Source organism: Aplysia californica, unplaced genomic scaffold, assembly GCF_000002075.1.
Source record: "Aplysia californica isolate F4 #8 unplaced genomic scaffold, AplCal3.0 scaffold01201, whole genome shotgun sequence".
NCBI classification, from domain to species: Eukaryota; Metazoa; Mollusca; class Gastropoda; order Aplysiida; family Aplysiidae; genus Aplysia; species Aplysia californica.
In genome coordinates this window covers 104,406-116,995 of record NW_004798471.1, presented here as the reverse complement: position 1 = coordinate 116,995, position 12,590 = coordinate 104,406, and the positions used below count along the sequence as shown (strand labels likewise).

General features: G+C 39.7%; 1 protein-coding gene across 1 annotated transcript; it reads right to left on the bottom strand.

Moving 5' to 3' along the window:
- Positions 1–2,023: 2,023 nt before the first annotated feature.
- On the bottom strand, positions 2,024–3,109 carry LOC101851096. Its single transcript, XM_005112169.1, has one exon. It carries the CDS (start codon positions 3,107–3,109, stop codon positions 2,024–2,026), a length of 1,086 nt encoding a protein of 361 aa, XP_005112226.1.
- Positions 3,110–12,590: the final 9,481 nt, after the last annotated feature.

Here is a 12,590-nt window from a genome sequence, read left to right as displayed (position 1 = left end):
GTCCTTTGGTACTTACTTCAGTGTTGCCGCTTTGTTCGTTGCTTTTTGATTTATGTTTAGTGGGCCTGGTCGAGTTAGCGACTAAGTCACCTGTGGTAATGAGTGAGCACGACGGCTTGGCGACTAAAGTTGCTGACGGTACTGTAAGTGTTAGACTAACCACCGACACCTTTGGTTAGCAAGAAGTAATTTCGATTACAAAAAATAAGAAAACGTTCACTGAAAGGTACATTTTTTAAGCTTCTTAATTTGTTTTGTCTTGAAATGGGCAAGACATTAATTAAAGACACAACGTCTTTGATTAACACAGTCGGCGAATTGTTCATTTATGGCCATTGTAATGTGGTTTACTCTTTTTTTTATGTGTTGTCTTCACATCTCTTCCTCTTTTTATTTCTCTCTTCTTTTTTGTGTGTATGTTACTTTCTTGTAACATTCTTCTCTTTGCTAATTATACGACCTAATTGTGCTGCAAATGGTGTAAAACTGATAATTATACTAAAACAGTTAACAAGACACCCTAAACTTAGTGTTGTACTTATAGTAGATGAAGAAATTGACAGCGCTGTTGATTTGTTCAGATACTCGTATGACGATCTGCACACAGCATAAAGGTTGCCGTAGCGATGTCTGAGCAAGATGGCGTCCTGCGTTTGTTCTACCAGGCCACACACACACCGATGTCTATCATGGGGCTGTTGGAGATGAGAAGATTGCGAGCCCAACAGACTAACCACTCGACCACCGACACCTCTGTTTAGCAAGAAGTCAGAAAACAAAATAAAAAGCAAAACGCACAATAAGCAAACCAACAAACAAAAACAAAAAAAAGTCTAGACTCTACGACAAAAACAGCATTATACAATGTACTAAAACAACCCAATGATGTGCTCAGTTGAATAAAATTAAGTTTTGTTTATTTCAGAAGAGGATTTACGGCGCTTGTAACTGCATAAAGTCATTTATGAGTGCCTAAAATATGTTTCAAAACAACACCATTACTTTTTAATCTTAAACAACAACAAAAAAATGACAAGCGCGGGTTTGGAGGGCGCCACTTGTAGGGCCTACTTCTTTACCGATGTCTGCCCAAGATGGAGTCCAACTCTGATTCTACCGAGGGCACTCTATCATGGGGCTGTTGGAGGGGGGGGTGGTGGTGGTGTGAAGAAGATTGCGAACCCAAAGGACTAACACATCGACCACCGACACCTTTGTTTAGCAAGAAGTCAGAAATCAAAACAAAAGATAAAACGCACAATACACAAACCAGCTCACCCCCTAAAATAAAAAGAATACAAAAATCTATCTACACCGACAAAATCACATCAAACTAAAACAACCCAATAATGTGCTCAGTTTAATAAAATTAAGTTTTGTTTGTTTCAGTGGAGATTTTACGGCGCTCGCAACTGCATAAGGTCATATGAGCGCCAAAAAATCAAAACACTAAAATTTGCCAATCTTAAACGACAACAGCAACTACAACAAAATGACAAGCGGGGGGAGGGGAAGGGGTTGGAGGGCGCCACTTGTAGGTCCTACTTCTTTAGCAATGTCTGCCCAAGATGGCGTCCAACTCTGGTTCCTCCAAGCCACACACACCGATGTCTGTCACGTGAATGTTGGAGATGATGGAGATTGCGAGCCCAACTGCCTAACCACTTGACCACCGATACTTTTGGTTAGCAAGAAGTTTATATTAGATTGCAAAAATTAAGAAAAAGTTCATTGAAATTTAGTTTTATAAAGTTTCTTAATAATTTGTTCGTCTTTAAACTGGTATGACATTAAAGACACAACTTCTTTAATCATCACAGTCTGAAAATTGGTGGGTTTGGGGCACTCCTGATGTGGTTTACTCTTTCTTTTTTGTCACATATTTACGTGTACGGTCTTTATCTTCCCTTCTCTTTTTTCTCTCTTTTTTTCTTTCTTTTTTTATGTTACTGTATAGGAACAATACAATACTTAGCTAATTATACGAACCAATTGTTCTGCAAATGACATATAAGTCGTACAACTAAAAAAGCTTACAAGACACCCTAAACTTTGTGTTGTACTTGTAGTAGATGAAGAAGTTGAGAGCACTGTTGACTTGCTCAGACACTCGTCTTGACCCACTGCACGCAGCATAAAGGCGCGCATAGCGATGTTTGCCCATGATGGCGTCGAAATCTGGTTCCACCAGGCCACAAATACCAATGACTAGCATGGGTGTGTTGAAAATGGCGAAGATAAGGGATATAAGGATGACCTGCTGTACAGCCTGGAGCTCTTTTCCCGACAGTCTGACGTTGCTGTTGTTGCTGTTGTTATTTTTAGTGTTGTTTTCTTGGCCCTCAGTAGTTTTCTGAGTGGTGATTCCGCCGGAGCTGTTACTGCTTTTAGCGGACTTTTGTCTGAACCGAGAAGACTCGATGAGCTTCCATGTCATGACAACAATACAGACGATAACGATGACTTGGGTCGCGAAGGGGATCACAACCAACACGATGAAAAATATGGCGTCTTTGGAATCTTCTACGTTGGGATCAAACCAGATTGTGTATCGTGTACCATTTTGCGTCATGCCAGAAATGTCCGTGATTCCCATACTCGTGAAAATCGGCACCACAATTCCTGCAGAAAACACGCCGAATACGCTGATGATCACAACTGATCTGGTTTTAGTGAAAACATGTTTGAAATGTAAGGGTTTGGCCACACACATACACCTAGCTACGGCTATGTAGAGTGTTATCAGAATAGTGACTGTGTACAGAGCCATGATTACATTTGTGAGAAACACTGCAGAGATTACAGGATCGTAGGTGAAGAGAGGTCCCCGTGACATCTCGACTGTGTGAAGACTCATCGACACACTTGTGCAAAACATCACCAAAGACACGAGGATATCGGAGATGGACAGTCCGAGAAAGGACACTGTCACAGCGTCGTCTACACCCATGGTGAAGAAAGTTTTGATGTTCAAAAAGTTGGAGCCGATACCTAGGACAGAGAAAAAGATTCCGACATAAGCGTTTGTGCTCTGCAGGATGACAAATTGTTCGTCAGATAGAATACCTGTTGGTGGCCGGTCCATTTCAGGATGAGACTGGTTGTTCATTGTTGTACGGGGGATTTCTTTGCTGGTAGGTCCCACGTCTTTCCTTTCAATTCCCTCCTTTGTTTATATCTGAGTTTCTGGTTGGAGGGTGGCTATGCTTGTAGGTCTTACTTCTTTCCTTTGTCTTCTTCGTTTCTGTTTGTGTGAGTGGTTGGAGGACTGAACGACTGGTAGGTCCTACTTCTTTTCCTTCTATCTGAATGGATTGAATAATGCATGAATGAATGAATGAATAGAATTAGATGAATGAGTGAATGCATGAATCAATGAGTGAATGAATGGAAGAATGAATGAATGAACGAATCCAGACTAATCAAAACTTCCAAATTGGGTGGGAGGGGGGAAGGGAGGGGGCAAGAGGTATATTTTTTAACGAAACCCTATTCTGCCTGGTATAAAACCTCTCCCCTCGAAAAAGATGTATTAGATCTTTTTTTTTTAAAGTAAGTGTGCCAAAAAATACGACATAGATCTAAATTAATACCAAAGGTTCTGCAGAAAAAAAATCCTTGGAGAAATAGTCTATATCTCTGCTTCTTATGACAGAAAAACGCTTATGCCAGAAACGAAATTTTACAAGAAAGGTGAAAAACTAACTTTTTGTGTGTGCTTTTCAAATAAACTAAAATTTGGTCGTTCTCCACATTTTATGTCAATATTCATTAGCATGTAAAACTTTTATCTGAGTTGCTGGGGAATGCACTAAAAATAGGTGAAAATTCACGTTATGATTATGATTATGCCCTCAGATAATTACAATGTACTTTGCTATAGATTCATCCAGTCTCTGGGTTTGCCGTCTTTTGACCCCAAAAAATATGTATGAGTAATTAAAATTAGGTAAAGTAGCGGCTTTTTTAAAAGGGAGAAACCCCTTTTCATTTTCATGGCACATTTTCTTTATCTTGGTTTTATAATCAAAAGTCAGTATCGCCATCATTTTTTTTCTGACCCTAATCAGGGTACAGGCCACGAACAAACACTCTCCCTATACTGGGCTAGAAATACTTCCTACTTTTCTGTACTTCAATTTCTTATCTTAATTTCTACGTTGAATTGTGCTTAGCCCAGATAACAATGTTTTTCAGTTGGGGGGGGGTAGATAGATAGATAGAGATTGATTGAGAGAGAGAGAGAGAGAGAGAGAGAGAGAGAGAGAGAGAGAGAGAGAGAGAAAGAGGGAGAGAGAAAGAGAATGAGAGAGAATGAGAAATTGTTTTGATTCTTTTACGAGCCATACTGTCGTTATGTACCTTTTCTTGCTTCTTTTTAACTTTCAGAATCTGAATTTCTTCTAGATATTTCTTGAGTACATACTTACAATCTATAGCATGCTACATAGATAAAATAATAAATCATATTATAATATATAGATTCTAGCCTATTATAGAAAGAACCAGTTTGACAAAATGCAACATCGGTCTGAACGGATGATCGACGAATATTATAATTTGAAACTAAATTGTTTTATACGACAATATAACCTGCTGTACCGTACGTGTTCTAATGCGGTTGTATTAAGCACAACTATGTCAAAAAATGTCTCAAACAAGTCAGTGCTAATTTAATCTAAATCCATGCAAAATCAGGACGTAAACATAGAGAGTTAGCCTTTAATATTAAATTTACCGAAATCAATCACTAGTTTTTTTGCTTTTTTCCAAAATCCATACTACTTGTCAAACAGCATAACACAGCTGGCATAGATAGTTGGGACTTCTATGAACACGTTGATCTACGAAACAGCACGTTTAAACTAATTATTCTTTAATCTAGATTTTGTGTTTTACCTGATCAACACAGCGAGATAACGAATGGTTGGCGGGTGCTCTGGTGTGGTTTGTTCACTCTATTCTATCAAAGATCCCTCGACCATATCTTTCCTTCCTTTTTTGTATGTTACTCTCTAGTAAGACATCTATTCTTCTACGAATATAGTTTTATTATGACGTAATAGTGTTGCAGTTTCCGTAAAACTGTTAGTGAAACTAACACTTATTAGAAACAGCAAAGAGATAGAAAACTGATTCAGCGTAAGCAGAAAGAAGGATAGTCTTTATATGTTCCAGAAAACTTTCAGCTTTCTAGGTGAATTAGAGACGAAGGTACCAACAAATATACTCTCCCTCCCCATCCCTTAAAATGTTTTTAAAAGACTAAGAAAATTGAGAAAACGAAAGAAAACGAACCAATTAATTAGAGGAATTCCCATTTCTCCCTAAAGGATAAGGCAGGATCTAAAGCTAAGTATCAATTTCAGGTATTATCATGTGCCGTTTCACAACATGTCATGACTAATAATGATAGACCGCCACCTTAAACTAAGGATGACCTTTAAAATCGAAGAAGAAAGGGACGTGATGGATATTCTCTCTAACTACCGCAGGCAACTTATATTTTAATGACCTGGAAGCACAGAAAATGACAGCACACAGCTTGTATAACGATCACAAACAACGTTACAGTTTGCAGCAGAAAGTAGCACTTTGGTAATTTCAAATTCCGTAATTATTGGTGGAACAAAATAACATGTGTCATGCTCCTAAGGGATATAGTGGGTGCATTGTTAAAAACACGCCATACACACACAAAGAGAAAAATAAAAAGAAACATACTGTGTGGGGGAAATGGGCAAGGGGTTGGTTAGATTTCTGGTCAATGGAAAATGAAAGAAGCGATTTTTCTGTTTTTATCGAGACAAAAACTGAGGTTCTGAATTTGGATGCAGTTAGAAATTATGCGGTCGATATTTTTTTCTAATAAGTAAGGATGAAAATTACTAGGGGTTCGATGTAAAAAATACAAAACAACCCCCCGCCCCCTCACCCCCTCCCCCTCTCAAAAAAAATACTTTAAAAAAAGCCAACAAAAAAAGCCAACAACAAGCCACCAATTACTTGATCCTGGTGCACATGTCATTTATTGAACAAGACAGAGCACGATTATAAATGTACCCCCACTGGGTCGGGGGATATAAATAGACCCACTGCTTCGTCTGCAGAAGATGCAACCCCTTCAAAGGCGAGGTGTTGCACACGGACCCCAACCCTCTGAGAAACGGATGCGACACCTACTTTGGTGTATCTTCCTCTTCTTCTTCCTCCTTTCTTTCTTCTTCTATCTTTTCTCCCATCGCTGACCTCATGTGCAGGAAAAAGAGAGGTCACCCATCCCACAGAGTGGGCGCCTCGTTGACCGTGAGGTGCGACCCGTGCGGAGGGAAACCGGGTACTTGGCGGTTGAGGTGAGATCAGTCCACAACAGAAAATTCACACACTATCCGAAACAGGAAAAAACATCATGTTCGCATGGATACCTAGCCATGTGGGCATCCGAGGAAACGAGCAGGTAGACGACCTGGTGAAGAAAGCTTCATCCCTTCTGCTGGGATCAACGACGAACACTCTCCCACAGACTGACTTTAGACATAAAGTCAAAAAGTACACCTCCAGTCTGTGGGAGAGCCACTGGAAAAAACAGAAAAACAATAAACTGTATGTTATGAAACCCAAACTGAAACAGCGAAATCCTTCGGACCTCTCCAGAAGAGACGAAGTCATTTTTACTCGATTGCGCATCGGACACACGACCCTGACCCACAAATACCTCCTACATGGAGATGAGAAGCCGTTCTGTGTCGGATGCGACATAGATTTTACCGTTAAATTTAACATCTTAACCGAATGTCTGGACTTTGGAGAGATCAGAAGGAAATAATAAATTATAAATACAAGAAATTGCAAGACATTTTTCCCCGTCGTTTGTCCCAGCAGAATTTTGAATTTTATGAAGGCCATTGGACTTTATGGCAAATTATAAAGTGAAATCGTACTATTTAAAATTTTTATTGTTATTTACAAGAATTGTTTTACATTAAAAGTGTATTTACACCGAATTTTAATATTTTAGCATTTTGAAGTCTAAAAGATAACCAACCGTGCAGTGAACTGTTGCGATGCAAACAACTTGTGTTTCGCCTGCTCATATGACCTTATGCAGTTCCGAGCGCCGTAAAACCCTGTACTAACTAACTAACTAAGATTATAAATTGCATGTAATAATAAGCAAACGCACGCTCACGGACGCATGCACACACAAACACTCACTCACACACACACACACACACACACACACACACACACACACACACACATGCACACACATACACACTTGTTTATTCATGATGAGTACATAATCATGACATGAGAAATATACATGTGGTGCAGACCATTATGTCACTTTACGAAAGAAACCCTACACTCTTAAGCCTTTAAAATTTAAAAACTAAATAATTGTAGCATTGAGTACTTCAAAGACAAAGGCGTAGTTTCTAATGTTCATGATTTTTGCAGGTTTCTCTTTCAATGTATTATTATAAAATACGCCAGGGTTGAGACATTGACTTCTTATTCACAAATTCTAAAACATGTGAGTGGGTGCTCTTACGTTTTTGCTAAATGAAAAAGTTAAATGCGTGTGTCGTGACACGGCTTTTAGTGGCGTAGTCTCCCTCCCACTTGGACAACACACGATCGCGTTTTCTCTTAAAACAACAACAACAACAAAAATAACAACAATAGCAAAAACAACAATAACCACAAAAAACCAACACAATAAGAACTAAACAAATCAGAGTTTTGCACAGAGGAGGCCAGAAATGATGTTTGAATTATGTATGTCGCGATATTGACTTTCATTTATGAATTTATGTTTCATCGTATTAGAAATTATTAATTTTGTTATACTCTGTACGCCTGAGTAAAATCGTATTTATCAAGGTGATTAATCAAGTAATTTGCATAATATTTGTTAATACCGTTTTATTTTTATCTACTAGATTTTTATTTTTTAAAAGTGGCAACAAGATTGTCGCCAATTCGATAGATAGATAGATAGATAGATAGATAGATAGATAGATAGATAGATAGATAGATAGATAGATAGATAGATAGATAGATAGATAGATTACTTTGCTTTACTTTTCCGATCCAGCGGCCGTCTGGGTTTTAGCCCTTCGGCCTTTCGATACAGCGAAGAATTTATTGGTTTTTATCAGATGTGTTTCGTCATTGTATAGAGTATTTCCTTAATCTGGGGAGGCAATTAGATGGGTACTGTGCAGGTTGCTAGGTGCAGTGGAAGTAAAGAGGTTGTATGATACTGTTTCATTCTGGCAGTCACACAGCGGGCAGTCAGGTGGGGTATCCTTGCGATACTATTTAGATAGGAATTATTCCATGAAATGTGTTGTGTTTGCATTCGAAAAAACAGTGACTTGTTCTCTTCTACTCAAGGAATCGTGCATCTTTTGAGTTGGGAGCAGTCATGTGTGCAAATACAGTTCTTCCAGTTTGCCCATTGCCCATCCATTCAGCCACTGCTTGCTGGTATTGCATTTGGTGATGTTCTTGACTGTCTGTTGTGATACTGGGTTTTGGAGTGATGCTTGCGATACTCCCTTCTTGGCAAGGGTGTCTGCTAATAGTCACTGCTATGTCATTTCCTGTGATGTTGTTGTGGTCAGGTATCCACTGTAAAGCCAGGTCGACGGCATAGGTCTGTATGAAGATATTAATTGATAGAGCCGCAGATAGAATTTCGAAATTCCTGTTTTCCGAAGCTTAGAGAACTGATTTTCCGTCTTTAAAGATTACAGTTTCTTTGTTTTTGTCTGGATATAATGAAAATGTTGGTAAGGTGGAGGATTGCTGCTTCAATAGCGATGGCCTCTGCCTCATAATTTGTACATGAAGTACCACAGTCTTCATTTAGTTCTTCACATGTCTTGTCAGGGTGTTCTATTTCTAATCTAAAGCCTGCATTAATAGTTCCCTTGAAGGCTGAAAACCATCAGTGTAAATAATAATATTGATTTAAAAACTAGGGTAGGAGTCACTTATTTCTAGAGCTATTGTCTTCAGTTCTATTGGGTCACATTCCTCTTTCGCTGTCTTCTTTATGAGGGAAGTTTTAATGTTGACGTTCTTGGTATTGGTGCTTGTTGGGAGTTCTGGTCTTAAGGGTTTCAACATTTCTCTATTACATGGAAGATGGTGCTTTCCTACTAGCCGAGCATTGATCGTCCATGAATTCGTTTCTTTGGACGCCTCTGTTCAATGATCTTTCTGTTTGGGTGGTTTTTTCTCTAGTCTCTTGTAGCTCTCGCTGTTGTCCACAACTGCTGCCTCTCTCCGCAGGACCAATGGTTCCAGGTTCGCATGGATTTTGCAAGCTGCTTTGGGGGTGGATCTCAAAGTTTCTCAGATAAATCGTACAATTTTTTTCACAATTTTGTCAAGAGACCTTTGAGTTTGTTTGCTGCAGGCTGTCAGTAGGGTTAAGTTATATTCTATGGCAGAGTGTACATAGCCAATATATAACTGTCTGAGTGCATCCTTGTCCACTCCCCATGAAGTGCTAGCCAGCCGTCTAAGAATGTTTAGTTATTTGTTGGCCTTAGTCTTCAGGTTTCAGATATGGGTTTTGCTTGAAAATTGCCTGTCCATCGTGATCCCAAGGTAGGTGAGATTTTCAACTTTTTTGCGTTTGATTCTTGCAAGTCGGATAGTGTGGTTTTACTTTGCGACTTTGTGGTTCTTTGTAAAGATGGTGTAGATTCTCTTTGTACATTTCGCTCTTTGTTTCCACTTACAGCAGTATATTATGTTTAATTTATCTAGGTCCTCATTCATAAGCCGTAAACTGATGCCAGTTTGTTCACTTGAATGCCAGATGGCTAGGCATATAGGCCCTTCTCTGATTTCCGTATCTCAGGCAGGTCGTTGAAGACAAGGACGGGTGGGCAACTCAGAGAGGAACCCTGGGGTAGGCTCTCGTCCAGTACAGCTTTGGATATCACAGCATTGTTCATCCTGGTCTGGATTGTCCTGTCTGAAAGAAAAGTTTTCACTCATCTGCAGAGTTTGCGGTGGATTCCTGTCTGCGTCATCTTTCACAGGAAGCCTTTTCTGAAAACCCTGTCGTAAGCTTGCTGGAGATCGACAAAGACAGTTGCTTTATGTTTTCTTTTTTCTGGAAGTCATCAAGGAATTTCTGGCTCAGCCTGGTCGTCTATTCCCTGGCCCGCACGAAATCTTGCTTGGTTGCTGTCCAAGGCACTGGTTGTTTCCAACCACTAGTATAGGTGGTGATTGACTACCCTTTCTGCTAGTTTCTCTTCTCTTCGCCAGGTTTTCCTTTCTTAAGAATGAGTGTGATGATAGCATTTCTCGATGTTCTGGGGATGGTGTTTTTATTCCACGTCTTGTTGATTAGCTGGAGAATAGTATCCTATTGTTCTTGTGTTATATTTTCTGTGGTTGTAGAAGAAAGGAAATTAGTCTAATGCTAAGTTGAATATGATAAAACTGAAGGTAAGTAAAGCAAAGTGGCCGTGGTTTTTGCAATTCCTTAAACAATATTTAACCAATTGTTTATCCTATTTCTGTCTTAAGATTGTACACTGTAAATGAGGTGATACATGTAGGAAAATTTGAGAGCAACAATTAGTTAATTCCAGCAGACATATAAAATGTTCTATCCTGCCAACAAACAACCGAAATGGAGAAACAGATGAAGATAGTACTGACGAAAAAGCCGAGACAATTGAATGCTCTATAATCCTCAACCTCATACACTTTCTATGGGGCTCTCTCACTTTGGGGGACAAGAGTGATCACAGTTTCAGAGACACTGACTCGAAAATTGATAATACTTCAAATAGACATGAAGCACAGAAATACGAAAACGATGGATCCTGTGTCCCTGTCTAAGCTACTTCTTGATGGTGATGCAATTTTTCACATCCACAACATGCTAGATACAGCAAATCGATTGGAGGAACTGATTGTTTGGACCAGAACATTGCCAATTACAGGATCAATCTCACACGAAAAAGTGGTGGTGTCCATTTTTTATCCTCAGCTTGATGATAATTTTAACTCAAAATTCATGGATCATGTACAGACAACCAACACGGGCGATTGTGGTGTAGCCGCTAGGTGCTGTGCCGTCGCACGCCAAAAAAAAAAGATATGAGCTTGATTTCTGTGTTGAGAGATTTTTAAAAACAGAATATCACGGTCTTTATGTTGGGACGTTGTGTGTCTCTCAGCCTAGGCTGGCTGTCACAGGCAGGATAAAGCCTGCCTCCTAAATTATCTTAATCGTGTCCATAGGACTACAAAAGCAGCTTCATTTAATTAAACAAAAAATTTATACATAAAAGACGACCTTGAGGTGCCGTAGCCAACCTTCAGGACTTTTTTGGATTTCTAAAACAAATTATGGCCCAGACGTAGGCTAAATAATCAGGTATAGGAAAGCTCCACGTATGCAACCTATTCCAGGCAGAAGGGAAAGAACAGTTGGATCCGAAGTTAAAAAGGATGCATGAATATATTTCTTGATGTTTCTACGAACTCAGAAAAGATGCAGGTTGTCTAAGGATAATACCAAGAAAGTATATACCCCTGATGCCCTCTGCATTAGAAATGCTTTCAAGCACACCATCGCCAGTAAATTTCTGAATTTTTCGTTTTCCCTTTTCTAAAATCTATTTTACATTCATTTTGTATTTGATGCTTGGAAATAATACAAGTTTTTAACATTTAAGGTATTGTTACCTTTTACATTTTTGGGGTTTCCCAGAACTTTCTAGAGTATCATGGTTGATGCCAGCTTTGTAAGGACTCTCACCCCCCCCCCCCCCCCCCCCATGACGTCAGCTAAAAATTTGGCCCTTTTCACTTATCTCCCCCCCCCCCCCACACACACACACACTCTTAGCCTACGTAATTTGTGAACGGCCCCTTGGGCAAAATTTTAATCGGATGAGGGTGCCAGTGGAGGGCACTCACTCAACGGAGAGTGAGGGTGTGTTGGAAGGGGGCGGGGGGGGGATGTCTTCCATGCACCGGTGTGGATTCTGCACCCACACACTTTATAAGGTCACACCTCCTCGAAGCCTGTTTTTTTTTTGTTTTTTTTTTTTTGCTTCTTTCTAGACAAAGGTGTTGGTAATCAAGAGGTCAGTTGAGCTGTCAATTTCTATTATCTCCAACAGCCCCATGTTCGCCATCGGTGTGTCTGTGTGTCTGTTTCTTTTTCTCTCTTTCCTAGCTTTATCTATCGATCTGTCTATTTATCTTTCTATCAAGAGGTATTGAAGGGCCTCATTTAAATTATGAGAAACACCCAAGCGTCTCATAATATAGCTTCTTCCAGTCTAGCCAACCGCACCTACCAGTGATGATCCCTGTTTTCACTGACGTGGCTCTGTTGAATGGCGAATCGTTGGCTCCAAAAAACAACAACTCCCCTTCGCCTGGAGACGTAAAAATAATAGTGACGGTGTACAGAGCCATGATTACATTTGTGAGAAACACTGCAGAGATCACAGGATCGTAGGTGAAGAGAGGTCCCCGTGACATCTCGACTGTGTGAAGACTCATCGACACACTTGTGCAAAACATCACCAAAG

Bases quoted from the DNA above. Each gene is read 5' to 3' on its own strand.
- LOC101851096 (XM_005112169.1), bottom strand. From the start codon at position 3,109: ATGAACAACCAGTCTCATCCTGAAATGGACCGGCCACCAACAGGTATT.